This window comes from Lissotriton vulgaris, chromosome 4_1, assembly GCF_964263255.1.
Source record: "Lissotriton vulgaris chromosome 4_1, aLisVul1.2, whole genome shotgun sequence".
NCBI lineage: Eukaryota > Metazoa > Chordata > Amphibia > Caudata > Salamandridae > Lissotriton > Lissotriton vulgaris.
In genome coordinates, this window is record NC_141691.1 from 543,486,888 (window position 1) to 543,506,770 (window position 19,883).

Genomic DNA, 19,883 nt, shown 5'->3' on the forward strand with positions numbered 1-19,883 from the left:
GGACCTCCCCTGGTTCCCCCATAGGAGACGGCAGATTAAACTGCTTACATACGAGCAGAATCACAGACTTGATCCATCTGCTGAAGGTCTGAGTGGAAGGTTTATCTCTCTTCCAAGTGGGCCAAAAGTTCACAAATAAAGTGGAGGACCCCTGGAACTCCTTCACCCATTCCACGGAAGATCAAAGCCACACTCCGCACATCCAGTGAATGAAGTGCCAACTCCTTAGGAGACTGAGGATCGGAGAAAAAACTGCAAGAATCACTTACGGCTAACAATGAACCAAAAAATTCCCCTTGGGCAGAAAGCCAAGGCCCAACCTAAGAACAATCCTGTCCTCAAAGAAACGAGAGAAAGGAGACAGACAAGACAACAAGTCTAGCTCCCTCAGCCAGCGAGTAGATGTTAGAGCCACAAGAAAAAACCTTCTTCAGGAGTCAGGAGCGCTAACTAGAGGGCCCAGTCTTGGGGTGACATCCTCGTTACCCCTTTTGGTCTGGAACCACTTCCTGCAGAAGGAATTGGAACAGGTGCCCTTCAGAGGGACATCTGTGTTGTTCTTTGTTATTGAGTGATTACAAGTCTTAAAAATGTCCCAGAAGATAACCATAGGGCCAAGGGTGCTTTTATCTTTGAAGGATTTCCAGATCAGACCAGCCAACCGTTCACTGAACAGTTTGTCACCCTCAAATGGCAGTTCGAGAAAGACATCTTTTCAGCCAGATCTGCCTTCCAGTCCAGTAGCCAGAGGTTCTGCCGAGCCATGATAGGAGAGGAGGAGGCCGCAGAAGCTGCCTTAATATTATCCACGGATAAATCAGCCAGGAACTTGGCATGTTGTTCCATAAGTACCAGGACATCCAACACACTTGCCTTCTCTTGCATGACCTCTGCCAAATCCTGAAAATCCTTTACTACGGACAGAACTTTCAAGACCCCGTACAAGGCAGCCCTAAGAACCAGATTAGATGCAGTTAATTACTTCTTCAGTTCCCCATCTACCTTGCACTCCACATGATCCGTAGGCAAACAATTAGCAGGATTTAATGAGTGCCCACCAATAGGAGGAGCCAATATAGAAACAGCTTTAACAGAAGGTGCCATCAGCATATCCCCTTATTCCAGTGCATAGGACTTCTGAAGAAAATGGGGAAATCTGCTATGCCCAGGCTTTTCCCAGGAATTAAAGATTGCCTCCTTGATCTTTGGGTGCAATGTCAAAATGAAAGCTGTAGGTTTAGCACATTACGGAAATAAGGCCACAGCAGCCCACTCCACCGTAGGCGACGCCATGCGCAGCTCGACTCGGATATGAGTTAGAATGTCCTCCAGTTCATTCCTGGAAATGATCTTTCTGCCAGGTAATACATGTCTCTCAGTGACGGAATCAGCTGAAGAGTCAGAATCCGGATCATCTTCCAACCGGACTGACGCACGCTTCTCCCAATGCTTTGCAGCTAAGGTTTTAGTTACTACAGCATCAATCATTGCCTGCACTTCAAGAGCAGACAGGGAAAAGGACACCCTAGACAGGGCACAGCCATCTTCTGCATGCGCATCCTGCCAGTAATCACTCTACTCCTCTGAATCAGGAGAGTGTGACCTACACCTCTTCCCCATTCGCTTCTCCTTTGTTAATCAACACAGACAACAACAGAAAAACATCTCCCAAATAAATGGTCCCCAAAGTGATACCATTGGGGGAGCAACTTCCTCCAAAGCACACCATATCTGTACAAATTGCTTGTAACATGCCTGGCCAATCCCCAGCTGACATGTGCACAATACCCAGTTGTAAAGCCTTATTTTTAACATACAAAATACCCACACTCAAACTGTCTTAATCTCAGCAGCCCGAGAAAACCAGCAGACAGAATGCTGGGTGTATTTTTAATCTCCCGCTCAAAACTAAGCAAAATCGCTTACTGGTCCCTCCTAGTAACCCAGACAGAGTCACTGTGGCTGGAGGAAGGCACTGCAGACCTCCGGCCGGGCAGCACGGCTGATCCTCAGCAAGTCTACCACACAGCATGCACACGCCGATCACCTCACGGGCCCGGGGGAAACTCTTGCAATTACCTGTGTATCCAAATTATGAATACTGGAGTTGGCTGCCCCTCAGCACCACTGTGAGAACAAATCATGCTACTCCCGAGCTCAACGGCACTGCACGGCATACAGGGGCTGCCCCAGCACTGGAGCATGTGCACCATGCCTGCCCTGAAAGAAGCTGACGCACTAAAAAGAAACAGGAAGTGTAGAGGGGAGGACTGGTTTTAATATGTTGGGAAGGGATTGAGAATGGAGACACAGGGGCCTCACGATGTGATTCATAAATGTAAGAGGGACGAAGAGTTAAAGTCTTCTGCAACTCCTGGTTGAAGATGCCTCACACGTGTTCCTACTCTCTAGTTTCGAATATACGACACTGACTGGCAAAGGGGCCTCTTAGACAGGAACCAGGAACCTTAGAAGCAACCCCATACAAAGTCTTAGGCAAACTGTGAGTCCAGGTTTGCAGGGGCAGATAATAGGGTAAATCACGCACAACAATGCAGACCAGTGTCGACACAAGGTGTGATTTAGCCAAGTCTCACAATTTTCAGAGCCCCATCGCTGCCGTTGCTAAATTTATTTCTGTATCAGGACACACCAATCCTGACTTTATGATATATTTATGACAAGACGGGTAAAGCAAGACAAGTCTTAGATTAAATCCCGGTATTGGAGATGACCGGAAATATGCCCATGGATATTGAATTTACTTTTAATGAGGTCTTCATGCAGATGAGGGAGGGACCCTGGGTGCTTGTATTAGACAAGTATCAATATCCAGAGTGAGTGAAAGAGGCTAACCCCTTTCTTTACTTGAGTTTGTCATCCAGTAAGCATGTAGTCAATGTATGATTGAAATTACGTTATATTACTTGCATCTCTTGTTAAGCTTATTTTTCATTTCAGGTCTACAGACTGTGGGAATTTTTCGAGTAGGGAGTTCTAAGAAAAGGGTACGACAGGTATGGTGTTTTGAAAGCTATTACACTACAACAATTCCGGGTATATACTTTACCTTTAATGTTTTCTAGTGATGACTTTTCTAAACTTTTGTTGGAGGGATGTGAACCACGCCTTTTTACTCAAAAGGGATTAATGTTAGAGAATGTGATAACACAGTAGATAATTCAGGGAAAACATATGCTTGTGTATGATACAAAGAAATGGCAATGGAGGAATAGTAAGCTTTATTTTGCTGTTTTGTACAATGGAAAGTCCTTATTAATATTGTAGAAATCAATAATAAAAAATCAGTCCAATTGCCAGCGGCATTTCAACCCCTGATTACAGTAGCTCATGATCAGGAGTAAGGATTCAAGAGCAAAATCTAAAAGTAAAGATATACAGGCGATTGTAATGATCAAGTCCACAAGTGATCATGTAGTTTAAAGATGGTTTATTTCAGGATAGTTACAAGATGATAAGTAGATAGGAACAAGACCACAGGGAGACCCCACCAGGAGCAGCCATCATGCTGCTCAGCCCAGCCAACTGTGGCTATTTGATTCCCAACGGTCTGTGAAGTGACATCACATGAGGATTCCACAGAGAGGGAAGGCATAACATAGGAGTCAAGATACAACATATCCCCCTATCTCCTTAATAAAAAAAACAACAGAGAAAGAACAAAAGAGAAGAAATGAAAAAGATCAGAAGCAGAGTGATGCTGGTAGGGGGCGTGGCCTCCGGCCTGATCCTGTTTCCTTTTTCTTTTATTTTTTTAAAGAAGGGGGGCTGTGTAGCCCTCCTCCTTTTTCAAATTCATTGGCCCTGGGGACCCATTCCCCCACGGCCTGCCCCCAATTTTTATTTGAAAAAAATGAAATCGGGAAGGGGCTCACGTGGTCCCCATCCCGAGGCGATAATTTGCCCCGGGGACCCCATCCCCCGGGGCATGGCCCTTTTTTAAAAACATTTTTATTTTTGAGGGGGGCTACCTTGCCTCCCTCCCGGACCACTACCAGCCCAGGGGACCCCATCCCCCGGGGCTGGCCCTCTTCGTTGGGTACCCAATCCCCCCAAGGTCCCGCCAGCTCCCCGACTCCTGCAGGAGCCGGCATTGCTTTCCCATATGGGGAGCAGCTAACATGCTGCTCCCCATATGGAAAAGCAATTTGCTTTTGTTTCCCTGCTCTCGCTTCAATGAAGCAAAGCAGTTTGCAATGGCAGGGTGGCGTCCGACGTCACGGTGGGCGATTGCGTCAGACGGCCGGGAGCCGTCCGATCTGTGCACACGTGGATTTTCCCGCACTGCGTCCATGCTCAGTAGAAGGCAGGTTGACTGGTCATCTTTTAGTTGCTTATTCCTGTATTTGGGTGTGAAATTGGTACTAATACGTGAAATCTTTTCTCAGACAGTGTTTCCATATGTAAAAATGACAAAATAATGAAGCAATTCCAGTGGCCCTGCAAAGTGCTAGGGGTGCCACGGGAAACAAAGTATGATCAATTACCTATTGCTTTATCCAATGACATATAAAAGTAATGGTGTTGCTGTACTATAGTTCCAGTTTCCTGCACTTCTAGCACCATTGCAAAGCAATACTACAGTTGGCTTTTTTCCATGTCACTCAAGTGTCAAATGAAAGCCATCTTTAAAAAGCACTTCTTTCAGGTGTCGTAAAACCGAAAACATATGTGTTGATCACAGCAGGTCGTACACTAGAATGTGGTCAATGTTAAAGTGTTTACATCCTAGTATGAAGGCAAGTGTAACTCAGCTTTACTATTAAGGGAAGGGCCAATTTCCGGATAAAATCACTGCTCTGCCGATCAAGTATGCCACCAGAAGTCTTCCCACAGACGCCACACTGCAACTCAACATTGTTGCAACCAAGTAAACACTAGGGTGTAGTGTGCTTCTCTGAAGTATGAAGCGCTATAAAACTGCAAATCTATTCGAATATAATCAATCATAACTTCAGCAAACCACGATGAAAAACGTTTGTTTTAATTTTAGTTATTCTAAGAAAAAGATTACGATAATGTTGAAATCTGAAAAGCCTAACTACATTTTTGCAGCTTTGTTAGTCTCATGCACCTTTCAAAGATATTCAACACTCACAGATGCATTTTGTTCCGGGTGTGGCTCGATTATATGATGCCATTGGGGTGCGTTTTCAGAAAAACCTCTATTACAGGGTTCCCACTAACACAATTTTGATGTTATATGCCTAAAGTGACCCTGTCTGTAGTCTTCACAGGAGCTACAGTGTTGGGATCACAGCAGAAGTTTCAAACTGCCTAGAAAGAAAACCAGTACGCTTTTCTAGTAGCTTACATTAGTGCTGCTGTACCCATTTATTTATTTATTCAATTTATATAGCGCGTTATCACCAATAGGTCTCTAAGCGCTTGTAATTGGAAAGACTGAACATTACAGAAACAGGAAACCAGATTATATCACACCCCATGCCTCTCGAAAGAGCACCGTTTTTAACATCCGCCTAAACGGCAGTAGATTAGACTCCTTCCGAAGGCAGAGTGGCAGTTTGTTCCAAGCTGCCGGAAGAGTGGTCGAAAAGGCACGTCCGCCGAGAGTAGACATGTGGTAGCGAGGGCTAACCAAAAGAGTGTCCTCAGACAAGCGCAGATTCCTCCTAGGGGTGTACTGCAACAATCTGGCTATGATGTAGCTAGGCACATTGCCAAAAACTGCCTTATGCGCGATGCATAGGCCTTTGAATATTATCCTCTGCCTAATAGGGAGCCAATGTAGTTGGCATAGGAGAGGAGAGGCATGCGTGCTCCTGGGTTTCCCAAAAATCAATCTAGCGGCATCATTCATGACTATTTGCAGTCTTGAGAGTTGTTGCTGGGGAAGCCCGACATAGAGGGCGTTCCCGTAATCCAAACGTCCTAAGATCATTGCGGACACCACACTCCTTAAGGTAGAAAAGGACAACAGTTAGGAATTTTTTTGCAGTTGCCTAAGGAGGCCGACGCATGTGCCCACCACAGAAGACACTTGATTCTTCATAGATAGGTTACCATCAATATGGATGTGGAAGGGTTGAGATTTTGATCAATACCTTATCACTATCGATCTAAAACCCCGGTCTGGTCGACTGAATCTTTATTGCCTGTCTTTGAGGAAAGAAGGTGCATCTCTTAACAAGTTAGCTCCCCCAGTAAAGGACTCTGCTTCAAAGGATCACAAACAACTTCTAGCTTTCAAAGATTTATTATAAGTTGCAGGTACAAGCATCTCAAAATGAGATTCACCAAATATACGGGCCCAACTACATACACGTGTTCTCTGAAAGCCCTCAGACGAACAACGGAAACTATCAATACCAGTTCTAAAAACAATAGTGCCGTTAGCATAGACACGTATTGAAATCTATCGCTCATTACAGGCGGAAGGAAATTACAGGTTAGGCTTTCCCTACCCTGCTCTAGATGGTATCCCTACTTAACCAGATCTTATTCTATCAAAGGTGTCAGCAGCGAATGACTCCCAAAGGAAGCCACCCACTCTCGAACTCTTGGTGAAAACCTATAGTTCTCCAGTCACGACCCCTCTCTGCCTTTCCATCCGCTCTCTAAAGGGTCCTCAGGCGTCTGCTCTGCCTCCACCCAGGGGTGCTGTCCCTAATACAAAAATACAACAACATTTAGGACGCCCCTCGTGAGACGCCCCTCACGTGGTGTAGCTTCTGGCTTTTTCCATGATGAGGCCTTGCGGTTAGAGTCGACCTTGCTTCTCAGACTCGTCTCCGGCCCGCTGATACCCCTTAAACATTCCGAAACCCTCCTCCATGTCTGGTCCATTTCTTGAACAAGTTTCTATTCATTATTTTAATCATTGAATACCCCCTTTTCTCTTCTAGACAGACTTCTGCAGCCTAATCCCAATTCTCATGGTTTTCCAACCGCGTTGCAACATTCCCCGGTCCAGACCAATATGTGTAAATCAACACTAAAAGCTTTCCAGCTCTACTATATTTTATAGCATTCAACTTCTTTAATTATTAGCATGTTAGTACTCATTTTCTACTGACTTCGGTAAACACATCTATAAATCAAAAAAAGCCTACTCATTAATTCTAAACATTAGTGCAATCCATATTGTATATTTTAATCGCCTTCCCCCTCCCGCCTTGCTCAGGCCCTGAGGCCTACCACATTTCAACGTTTCCGTATGCCATCATACATTTTAGCAGCTACACAACATGGATTCAGGAATAATCATGTTTAATAAAATCGCATTACTTCACACAACTCTGTATTAGTTCCACTTCTATTTAAACTTCTATATTAACTACATATTTCAGAATATATCTTTGGATACTATCAGCACTCATGGCATTTCTCTTCATGATTTGTGCTTACTACGTGTAAGTGTGATGTATTTCTACATTTTGGTCAGTTTGCGCTCTCTCAGTTCCCCCCTTTGATGACCTCTCGGGGTCATCATTAATATTCAAACTGCAGTGATTGCTAGCATAACTCGTTTCTGTGTTTCCAAAGCCCTCAGACTCCGGTACTGACTATCTTGTATGGCAGCCAATCTCTGCAGCTGTTTACTCCGAGCTCTCTCTGACCTTCTGGATCTGTACCATTTGAATACCCTCACCAATCCCCACAACACAATCCCACAGATCAATATTATGATGATAGGTTTCAGTATTTTCCACACAAAGCTTTTGCCTAAGGTGGTGAGCCAACCTCCTGCGTCACTTATCCCCTGGCCCACCTTTTCCCAGACATTTTCTCTGCTCAAATCTTCGATCTCCTTGTGAATATCAGTTATGTTCCTAATAACCTTTTCAAGGGGCTTCGAATTGTCTGGAATGTAAGTACAACATTCTTGGACCTTCAAAGCTTTACAGACTCCGCCCTCTTTTGCTAATAGGACATCTAAGGCAAGACGGTTCTGAAGAACCATAGCCCTTATCGATTGCATCTCTCCTTCTACCAGCATTAAGGACTGAGCAGTACTGGCAGACAACCTGTCTACGACTGTTGCTAGTCGTCTAATTTTAACATCATTAAGAATTAATCCTAGAAAAGGGAACACAGCTCCAAAGACATCTCCAACCATTTCTGCACCTCCTACATCTCTCCTTCCCCTCGATGATGTCTTGCCCTCGATAATCTCTAAGTCCTGGGCATGGTATATTTTAGGGAAGATAATTGCCAAGTAACATGAGCCATACCAATTATCAGGTAGCTTCACGTAGGCATTTCTTCCACATACGAAATATACATTTGGAATCACTTGCATTCCCTTCAGGAAGTCCTTGGTGTAATACTCTAAATTGAAAGCATGTTCACAGCTAACTTCTCCCACGTATACATTTTCATAATACGTTTTGGCTCTGTGAAGACATAACTTTCCTCTCTGCGTTCTATCTAAAGCTATTGGACCACTACTACCCTTTCTTTTGTGTACCCTTTCTTCATCGGTCCAATCTGTTTTCCCTTGTCCTGATTTTTTCAAAATCTTTTGTCTCCTATTCCGATCATCCACCTGCCCTATGAACTTTTTCTCGACCTCTGACACCTTGCATGTCAAATTATTTCTGCGGGCATGTGAAGTATCTAAGGTAATCCAAGGAATGAAGAACTTGGCCAATCTGTCTTCACTCTTCCAGTAGTCCCATTTGTTCATTTGCTTATAATTTGGGACTTCTGGTAACACTGAGTCATAATTGGAGAAATAGTATTCAAAACTATCTCTCCCATAAAATATACTAAGCAATAAGCTACATGTAATGCCATATGTCAGCGGGAGGTGATGATAACGAATGCCTTCGTCTACAGATGCCGGCAACTGCATGCAGACGTAGCAGTCCTTGACCTCCATGGCATCCACATATTCATACAATAATTTTGCATAAGCATTTGACCTAAAGTCACCTTGGGACTCATCTACATGTAACCTGCGGGCTTCTGCAGCTAATAACGCTTTCTCTTGTGTGTTTTCCCCTTTCCCACCAGCAACGGTGGGTGTAAGCGCCTCTACAGATTTCACATCAGTTACCTTCGCCTCTTCCTCTCGTCCCTTTACATAGGAGACTGTCACTACTAGAGCTATTAGTATTATCACTCCTACTATTAGTGTACCTATTATACATTTTGCTCTGCGGTTCTGAGTGCCGGCCTCCATTTCGTCAAATAGTGTGGTTCTCTCGTAACTCAGCACAAAGTTCTTTTCTTTCTTTCTTTCTTTTACAGTCTCTTTATTCCCTTTATCTTGAGAACCACGCAACTGGAAGCTGACAACCCTTTCCGCCAAAGTTCTTTACAGTTCAATACAGACAACCCTAGCCCTTCTCCATCAACTCAGGGAAAGTCCCTAAGATTCTCTGCTTCCTAGGCGCTAGGTAATCTTCTTTTCTTCACGCTTATTTACAAAGTCTTTTAAGCATCCACTATCAGGCGCTCGCCTGCAGCTTCGACAGCAAAATTCAATATTTCCAGACGAAGATTGTGCTCTTCTGCGGCTGAAATCTTTGAACCAAAATCAGGGAATTGCAATTCTGTGAGAAACATGTCCTTTATCTTGCTGAGGCGGGGAGGACGGGGGAGCATGAATGTCAGTGACCCTTCTTGTTCGACACCGGGCACTAACAATCTTATCTCCACTGTTACGATGGGCTCAGAACTGGACACCACCACCGCTCTGATCCTCCCCGTCACTGGTTTCGAAGCCATCTGTCGCCAGATATGTCCACTCAGGGGTGGAGTATCTTCTGTTAGGCACACGCACTCTTCTTGACCTCCTCAACTCTGGTGCTTCAGCGCCCTGAGCACCGTCTTCTGGGTCTGAGTCTTCTGATATTGGAGGAAGGGTTCTCTCCAGAGTTGACCTTAGGCTAGAGCTCCTTCTCTGCGGCCAATCAGCTTCTCCGCGTACCCTTCTACTCCGTCTTCTCCTCGTTGGTTCACGCTCTCTGTCAGACCTGTCAGTGTCTGACTCGTACTCCCAGCTACTTTCTCCTTCAGTAGCGTTGTCTGTTTCGCTGTTGTACTGACCGTCCTCAGCCTGGTCAGACTCGTTCCCTGCTTCCGCTGGCACCCCTACAGCTTGGCTAGCCCCCTCTATGGCTTCTCGGTCCGCTGCTGGACGTCTATCCGAGAGAGGAGCTGTTTCTATCAGAGGTGCTGGAACTCTCCGCGTATGCGACGCGTGGATCCAATTGGGCAGGCCTCCCACTTTCACGGCTGTGTTTGTGGTCAGGATGATCTGGAAGGGCCCACGCCAACGAACATCCAAGCAGCTGCTTCTCACGTGCTTCTTCACCAGGACCCAGTCTCCAGGAAGCAAGTCATGACAAGGGTCCTGGCACGATGGTACCTCGGCAGCCTGCACCTGAAGGGACACAGAATGAATGGCGTCAGACAGCCCCTTACAATAGTCCAGGATCATATCATCTGTGATGCTAATCAATGCAGCAGTTGGGACAGAAGGTAACCTCATTGCTCTTCCCATCAGTACCTCATGAGGAGACAAACCAGTTCTCCTATCCGGGGTACTACGGAGGCTCATAAGGACCAATGGCAGCGCATCAGGCCAACTCAAGGATGTTGATGAACACACCTTCGCAATTCTGGCCTTGATGGTGCCATTAATCTGTTCCACAATTCCTGAAGCTTCTGGTCTATAACTGCAATGTAGCTTTTGATCGATATTTAAAGCTGCGCAAATCATTTTCACAAGCGAGCTGTTGAAATGCGTTCCCCTATCTGATTCCAAAGAGGCCGGCACCCCGAAGCGCGGGATAAGCTCCCTGAGCAATATCTTAGCTACTGTGAGGGTGTCGCACCTGCGTGTAGGATATGCCTCAACCCATCTGGAGAAAACGCAAACAACCACCAGGATATAACGGAGGCGGCTGCACCTTGGCATTTCAATAAAATCTATCTGCATTCTGTTGAATGGGCCTCCTGCCCTCCCTATGTGGCTCAGTGCAACTGGGGTCTTTTTCCCTACATTCAACTGCTGGCACGTCACACAACGCTGGCACACTGCTTCGGCTGCTACTCTGAACTTGGGGTTGAACCAGGTCTGTCTAAACACTCTCAGCATAGCATCTCTTCCTAAGTGTACAGGACCATGTATTTGTCGGGCCATTGGGCTCACCATCTCATTGGGCAACACTGCTCTGCCATCTGCTGAAACCCAGAAATGGGCCTCCCCCACTACACATCCTGCCTTTTGCCATGTTTCTTTTTCACAGTCAGGAGCATTTTCTTGCATTTCTTTCAGTTCGTCCCAAGTGTCAACAGTTTCCAATATCATAGCTAATTCAGTCCTTACATTTATTCCACCCACTTCCACCTCGGTGAAAGAGTACCCCGTTTCCGCGCAATACCGTGCGACTTCGTCGGCATATCTATTGCCTTGTGACACGAAGTCCATGTTTCGGGTATGTGCGGTACACTTCACAACTGCGATACCTGCTGGACATTGCAATGCCTCTAACAACAGGCGCACAAACTCTCCATTGCGAATGGGAGAGCCTGAAGAGGTCATGAACCCTCTTTGAGACCACAACTGCCCGTAATCATGAACTACCCCGTAACCATATTGACTGTCAGTGTATATGGTGACTCGGATTTGATTGCCTGCCAGGCAGGCACGCGTCAGGGCAATAATCTCGGCTACCTGAGCGGAGTGTACTCCTTCCAGGCATCCAGCTTCCACTACTCCAGTAATTGTACAAACAGCGTAAGCTGCTCTTAACTGCCCAACTTCGTCTCTTACACATGAGCCATCGACAAAGAAAATTTCATCGGGGTCAGTCAGTGGCTCATCTACGATGTCGGGTCTTGGTTTGGTGCATAGTTCAGTCACATCGAGGCAGTCATGGTCTGTACATTCTTCATCATCCTCAATATCATTTGGAAGTGGCATTAAGGTAGCAGGATTTAAAACAGAGCATCTCCTGAGGGTCACGTTCTCTGCAGCAAGAATGACTTGCTCATAGCGCGTGAGCCTGCTATTCGTCAGATGCTGAGTTTTAGTCCTGGTCATCAACAATTCAACAGAATGGGGCACATGTACCTCTAACGGATGCCCCATAACAATATTCTCACACCTCTCAATGCTGACACCTGTTGCAGCAACGGATTTGAGACATCCGGGCAACGCTGCGGCTACTGGGTCTAAAGTAGCCGAGAAGTATGCGACTGGTCTACGGGCATTCCCATGGATTTGGACTAACACAGACAGCGCGCATCCCTCTCTCTCACAACAGTAGAGTAAGAATGGTTTATCGTAATCTGGCATTCCCAGAGCCGGAGCACGACACAAGTCCTCTCTCAGCTGCAGGAATGCCATCAAACAGTCTTTGTCCCATGGTACCGGATCACTCACCTCCTTGTGCGTCAGTTTTTGTAAGGGCTTTGCTTTCAGTGAAAAGTTTGCGATCCACTGTCGGCAATATCCCACCATTCCTAGAAACATCCTGACTTCTCTCTGCGTTTTAGGCGCACTCATTTTCATGATGGCCTCTATCCTGTCTGGTGACACCTTCCGTTTCCCTTTCTCAATTCTGTGTCCCAAGTACTGTACCTCTGTCAGGCAGTACTGCAATTTTCCCGGGGACACTTTATGCCCATTTTCGGCTAGATGGTTTAACAAAGCAATAGAGTCTTCCCTGCAAGCTTCCTCTGTCTCTGACGCCACAAGGAGGTCGTCTATGTACTGGACCAGAACTGACCTCTGGGGCAGTACTAGACTTTCAAGATTTCTCTTCAGGAGCTGGTTGAAGATCGATGGGCTCTCTGTATACCCCTAAGGAATACGACACCATGTTAGGACGCGACCTTCCAGCTTAAATGCGAAAAGAAAATGGCTTTCTTCGTCCAAAGGGATCGAAAAGAAAGCCTGGCAAAGATCAATTACAGTGAACCACTCTGCTTGGAACGGTATCTGAAATAGTATCACTGATGGATTCGGTACCACTGGACAACACGAAACGACTATGTTATTAATCTTTCTGAGGTCCTGCACTATCCGAAATTTCCCATTGGGTTTCTGCAGACCCATAATCGGGGAGTTACATGGACTACCCACGATTTCCTTTAGTATTCCCTGCTTAATCATGGACTCAATCACGGGTTGTATGCCTGCAATCGTTTCTGGTGTCAATTTATACTGAGGGGTTCTTGGGAACTCAGCATGTGGTTTCACTACAATTTTCACTGGGTCCACTCCCTTCACCAACCCAATCTCTTCCCCAGTGAAATCCCATACTTCTGGAGCAACGGTCTCCCTCAGATCCCAGGGTAATTCGTCTACTGTCAAAGTGGGATACAGTTCCACACATATTCTGGAATTGGCGACTTTGAAGTCAGCATCATCATCATTAGTCAGTACCTCCACGCCCTGTGGTGTGCAATATATAGTGCAATTTAACTTGCACAAAAGGTCTCTTCCTAGCAGACATACAGGACTAGAATCGCAAACCACAAACTGGTGCTCATCACTGTACTTCCCTATCTTCACCTGCACGGGTTCCGTCAGAGGACTGGTCATTCTCCTGTTAGCGACCCCCACCACTTGTATGGTCTCTCCAGACATGGGCAGGCCTGGCACAGCGGCTGACCTGATCGTGGATCTGGTGGCTCCTGTGTCCACTAGAAATGTCGTGGGGAACCCTGCCACTTCGGCCTCAACATAGGGTCCCCTCTGATCTACCTCTAGAGCTGCCCCGAGGGTGCAGTCATCCCTTTCTACCCTCTGTCCAGTTAGTGGGTCCACATAATAGCATTCCTCTCCTCCGACAAACAGTGGCATCTGTCTATAGGTCTTACCCATAGTCCCTACTCTGGGTGGCTGCGGGAACTGAGCTCGGGGAGGTGGCCCCCCCCCTTTGAGCATCTTTCCTTGGTACTGCGTTACCCCTCTTGTAGGCACACTCTGGGTCTCGTCCTCCTCTACCTCTTGGTCTCCTATCTCAACATTATAGGGACACTCGCGTTTCCAATGTCCCACCTCGTTACACTGGTGGCACCTAGTTGTTTTCTTTAAGGCAGTTATATCTATCCTGGGTCTAAAGGTGGAGTTCTCCTCATTGCCCTTGTTCTGGCTGTACTGTTTCTTTCCTCCAGTACCTGTTCCCGGTTGCTGTTGCTGCTGTCCCCCCTTCCCAGCTGCCTGCATCTGTACCACCATCAGTTTCTCCTTTAGTTTCTTAGCCTTGGAGTCTATCTCATCACAGCAGTACCTAGCATACCTCAGTATTTCGTCTAGGGGTTTATTTTGCCAACAGATCAAGTGTTGCTGTATCATTAAACTAATATCCGGTCTCAGACCCAAGACGAATTTGGACACAAATTGCCCTATGTCCCTTGGATCCATTACATCCAGACCGCTATACTGTTTGAACGCCTTCAGCAATCTCTCATAGTATTCGTGGACTGTCTCTTTGGGTTCCTGTCTTGTTCGGTCAATTTTTACCCAATCTATGTCTTGCATTGGCACTTTATCTTTCAGCCAAGTCATTACTCTCTCGAACTTTGCCATCACACTCTCGGACGGCCCATTAGTCTTAGCATCTCTCTCGGGCTCTATGGTGGGCCACTCAGCGCTAACCTTACACGCGGTCCACAAATCTCCTGGCACTACTATGTCAAACAGCGTGTTCAAATCTATCCATAGGACCTTTGAGATTTTTACAAATCTCTCAACTTGCTTATACCACTCCACTGGGTTTTCCCGCAATTTGGGGAAAGAGGTGGTAAAGGCAGCCAAATCCCCCCTACTCCAAGGGACGTGGACATAGGTCCCATTTGCGACTTCCCTCAAAGGGTATGTCTCTACTCCCTGCTGTCCTCCCGGTGTCATCATAAGTGTGCTTCTCCTGACGGTCCCTCTCTTGGACCACCTCTCCTCCCACTTATCTAGGGCCCTCCATGTCCTTATTCCAGTGATCAGTTCCCTTATATGTGTTTTCAATCCGATGGTTCGCCTCTCATCTAGGTCTCGGTCTGTGTAATGTAGCCTGTGGTTGCCCTGTAAGGCTTTGGTTCTTGACAGGTCTACCATGTACTTGCCTGCCAGTTCCACTAATTTCTCATGGGTTGCTCTCGCCTTTCGAGTTAGGTCCTTTGCTATGAACAGAATTTCACCCTGCTCATACATGTCTATTCTTTCTAAGGGCAGGGTACCATCCACCATGTCATCCAAATCTGACTTTAAGCTAGAGACATCGAGCCTTTTGGCCTTTATTTCTGCTCGTAATATCTCCTTCGAGGGAGGTTCACAGGTGTCTCTCCCATCCCAACTCCGGGCCCTTCGTTTGGGTTCGGGAGAGTTGGGGAGTGCTCTCTCTCGTTCCCATCTCTCCAGATCCCATGCTCGGCCATCCGACCTTGGAAGATGATGGAACACAGGCTTGTTACCCCCTATCTTACTCTGTCCGTTCTCTCCTCTTTTCTCACAGTAGGACTCCCTGTTATTCTCCCTTCGGTCCCCATCCTCTCTTGGCCTTGTATCACTCAATACCTGATACGATCCTTCTTGGTTTCCCATATTCCCTGGGCTGCGCTCATGTCCGTCATCACAGGGACTATGATGCGGCCTTTCGCAACTCCCACTCTGCTCTCTATTGTCTGGTACGCAGTGGATGCACTTAAAGCTGTCTCTGTACTCCCGAGCCCTTCTATCTTCATCACTACATAGCGGGCGAGACACCCCTCCGTTTTCCAGGTCTGATCTACCTCCACTCCGGGCCCAATGGATGCCTCTCCTACTGTCTTTCTCCTTCCCGTCCCACTCCGGACTGCTCTCCTCAGCCCCGCAGTGAGTTCGGGCTCTGCTGTCCTGCCTTTCTCTTTCAGCTTCCGCCACTATGATGCTCTTGTGAGCCTCAACTGCCTCATCCCATTGCTTCATGTACTCATTTAACTCTTGAAAGGATTTCCGTCCTGGTCCCCTCATATCCTCTGGGTATCTAATGTTCCCAAGATCCCCTGCCGTGGGTACTGGGGTACTCCACTCTCTTGGTATCGGCATCTGGCTTGGGGAGTTGATCGTATCATTCCTTCTTGTCATCTCTGCTCTTTCTCTGTCCCTCCGTATCCGTTCCTCCCCTCTAGCTCTCTCTGGGTCATATATCGATACTATAGGACCTATGGTAACAGGTACTTGTAGTGCATCGGGTAACGCGTAGGATGTGGCACACCCCATTTCTGGCGCTCTTTGCACCACAACCCTCCCGACCACCTGCTGCCCCTGGCTAGGCTGGGACAGTTCTTTCTTTGTAGCAGGATTCCATTCGGAACTGGGAAGCGGCCCATGCTCTCCTGCATTGCCCCCCCCTTTCTCGGCATCCCCTTCTGCTCTGTTATACGGAGGCGGCCTGTCTGTCAATAATCTGTTTATCAGGCTATCCTCTGTCTCGCTCTCGTCATCCTCTTCTAGGGGGCTTTTATTTCCGGGCATCTCTAACACTGGATACAATTTGTTTACTTCCATGTTATGCGCCCTCCATCTTTTAGCATCCTCATCCCACTTGGCATCCTGCACTGCTCTTACCGAGCGTTTCACTCTTTCCTGCCGTCTGTTCATGTTCTTTTCATGCGCTGCCCTAATCCATGCATTAAGGGCTTCAAACTGTGTTGGTCTAGGCAAGGGTCTCGTAGAGGTCATAATTGCTTTTAATCTGTGTAGCACCTCTAGTCTATACGTCCCGTACTTCGGGAACGTGAGTTCCTCATTTCCATCTGTCATCTTACTCCACTCTGAGATCCACAGAATCGTGTGCAGCCCAACATTTACCCCCATGTAATGAGCTGGCGTACCCTCCGGCGGGGCTTCTTCCCCTTCATACGATCCCCTACGTTCTCTTTTAAACAGCGCTTTTAACCATTTAAAACACTTCATAATTATGCGCAAGATTTCCAGCTTGAATACTCTGTTTACTTCCTGATGACAATTCACCAATCCTAGCGCGGCTTTGCTAGCTGGCCTATCGCAGCGCGGTCTTTCACCGGCCGACCAATCCCAGCGCGGCACCTTCTGACGTCGCTAGTCTCCGCTTCGCAGCAGCACCCCTCCTTTCTCAGCTCTCCTCGCGGTCATGCATGCGTCCCATTCATACACCGAAAAATGACTACTTCCGACCAAGCGGTCACTTCCCTCGACTGTACGTCCACAGTCTATCTGTAATTATCAACACAACTGACGAGATGTCTGTCGTCACTCTGATAGGTTCTTTACGCACACAGTAACTTCCGACCAGCGTCTGTTACTCGCGCACTCTCCCCCTATCTGGTCCTTCGGGTGGTCACTGGTACCTCATGACCCCCTTCACCCTGGTTAATAATTACTTCTGGGTGTCCGATACACCCGAACCACTTAAGCTCTCTTTGAGCCTAAGATTTCCACCGGTTGCGCGCGCTCACAACCTGTTCCACAGCCACTCTACAGTCATTCAACTCCGCCAAACATTACAACATAGATACAATACAAAACACCGCAATCTTAACACGCATGACCCTTTATACTCACTCTCGACCGATACTGCTGCTTCTCTGCTTCACGTCATCCGGTCCTTCTTCCACGGGCGGTTCTTCCGATCATCGGTCTCTAGGGGCTTGGGGTAATCTAACCTGGCCTAGATCACCTTCCTCAAGAAGGCAACCATCCTCTGCTACCAACTGGAAGGGTTGAGATTTTGATCAATACCTTATCACTATCGATCTAAAACCCCGGTCTGGTCGACTGAATCTTTATTGCCTGTCTTTGAGGAAAGAAGGTGCATCTCTTAACAAGTTAGCTCCCCCAGTAAAGGACTCTGCTTCAAAGGATCACAAACAACTTCTAGCTTTCAAAGATTTATTATAAGTTGCAGGTACAAGCATCTCAAAATGAGATTCACCAAATATACGGGCCCAACTACATACACGTGTTCTCTGAAAGCCCTCAGACGAACAACGGAAACTATCAATACCAGTTCTAAAAACAATAGTGCCGTTAGCATAGACACGTATTGAAATCTATCGCTCATTACAGGCGGAAGGAAATTACAGGTTAGGCTTTCCCTACCCTGCTCTAGATGGTATCCCTACTTAACCAGATCTTATTCTATCAAAGGTGTCAGCAGCGAATGACTCCCAAAGGAAGCCACCCACTCTCGAACTCTTGGTGAAAACCTATAGTTCTCCAGTCACGACCCCTCTCTGCCTTTCCATCCGCTCTCTAAAGGGTCCTCAGGCGTCTGCTCTGCCTCCACCCAGGGGTGCTGTCCCTAATACAAAAATACAACAACATTTAGGACGCCCCTCGTGAGACGCCCCTCACGTGGTGTAGCTTCTGGCTTTTTCCATGATGAGGCCTTGCGGTTAGAGTCGACCTTGCTTCTCAGACTCGTCTCCGGCCCGCTGATACCCCTTAAACATTCCGAAACCCTCCTCCATGTCTGGTCCATTTCTTGAACAAGTTTCTATTCATTATTTTAATCATTGAATACCCCCTTTTCTCTTCTAGACAGACTTCTGCAGCCTAATCCCAATTCTCATGGTTTTCCAACCGCGTTGCAACATTCCCCGGTCCAGACCAATATGTGTAAATCAACACTAAAAGCTTTCCAGCTCTACTATATTTTATAGCATTCAACTTCTTTAATTATTTGCATGTTAGTACTCATTTTCTACTGACTTCGGTAAACACATCTATAAATCAAAAAAAGCCTACTCATTAATTCTAAACATTAGTGCAATCCATATTGTATATTTTAATCGCCTTCCCCCTCCCGCCTTGCTCAGGCCCTGAGGCCTACCACATTTCAACGTTTCCGTATGCCATCATACATTTTAGCAGCTACACAACATGGATTCAGGAATAATCATGTTTAATAAAATCGCATTACTTCACACAACTCTGTATTAGTTCCACTTCTATTTAAACTTCTATATTAACTACATATTTCAGAATATATCTTTGGATACTATCAGCACTCATGGCATTTCTCTTCATGATTTGTGCTTACTACGTGTAAGTGTGATGTATTTCTACATTTTGGTCAGTTTGCGCTCTCTCAGTTGCCCAAACTTTTCACCACGCCTGCTGGTACTGGAGTCCTACCCAACTCCTTGGGCCAGAAGCGATTGTTCCACGGTTGCCCGAGATGGTAATAGGCAACACTACGGTCTTCTCTGGATTAATCTTCAAGGAGTTGGTGGACATCCAGTTACTCGTAAACTTTAAGATGTTTTGCAGCCTGGCTTGGGCTCCTGATGAGTCCTCAATTTGGATGATGATCTGTGTGTATATCTGACAATCCATCTGATTGAGAGCTGAAATCAATGGCTGCAAATATATGTTAAAAAGGAGCGGTGAAGAGCAGAACCCTGCGGAACTCCACTGGTTATGGCCGCTGCTGTAGATACCAGGTCTGACAACTGAACCCTCTGCGATCTTTCCTGCAGGAATGAAGTTAGCCAGCCTAGTGCGGCCCCCCGATGCCCAGATCTCTCAGACGCTTCAACAGTAGATTATGACACACCGTGTCAAAAGCGGCGGAGAGATCTAAGAGCACCAGGGCCCGGGGATCTTCTTGTCAGCTCTGCATCTTAGTTCATCCAAAACCGATAACATCACCAGCTCCGTGCTATGATGTTTCCAAAAGCCATCAAGACACCACTCCTCTGGAACATTAATCCTAGAGCAAAAATGTGGATAGTTTATGATAGAAAGCATGGGTATCCGTTGTAGGTCCAGGAAGGCAGTATCTATGTCGTATTTCAGGATATTCACGTATTGATAGTTTCAAGAGGTAGAAGTTAACTTTATTTACATAAGCATTGTTAATCCTACAAAATATTGTCTGACGCTTATGATGCTACTCTGGTATCCAAACATGGCACTT

General features: G+C 46.6%; 1 protein-coding gene across 1 annotated transcript in view; it reads left to right on the forward strand.

The window, feature by feature from the left end:
• Positions 1–19,883, forward strand: part of LOC147722214 (rho GTPase-activating protein 6-like) — a 787,911-nt gene that overhangs the window by 608,780 nt on the left and 159,248 nt on the right. Inside the window, exon 7 of the mRNA XM_086964682.1 lies at positions 2,962–3,017. Within this exon, the coding sequence (XP_086820808.1) occupies positions 2,962–3,017 (56 nt within the window). The remainder of the gene's footprint in view (positions 1–2,961; positions 3,018–19,883) is intronic.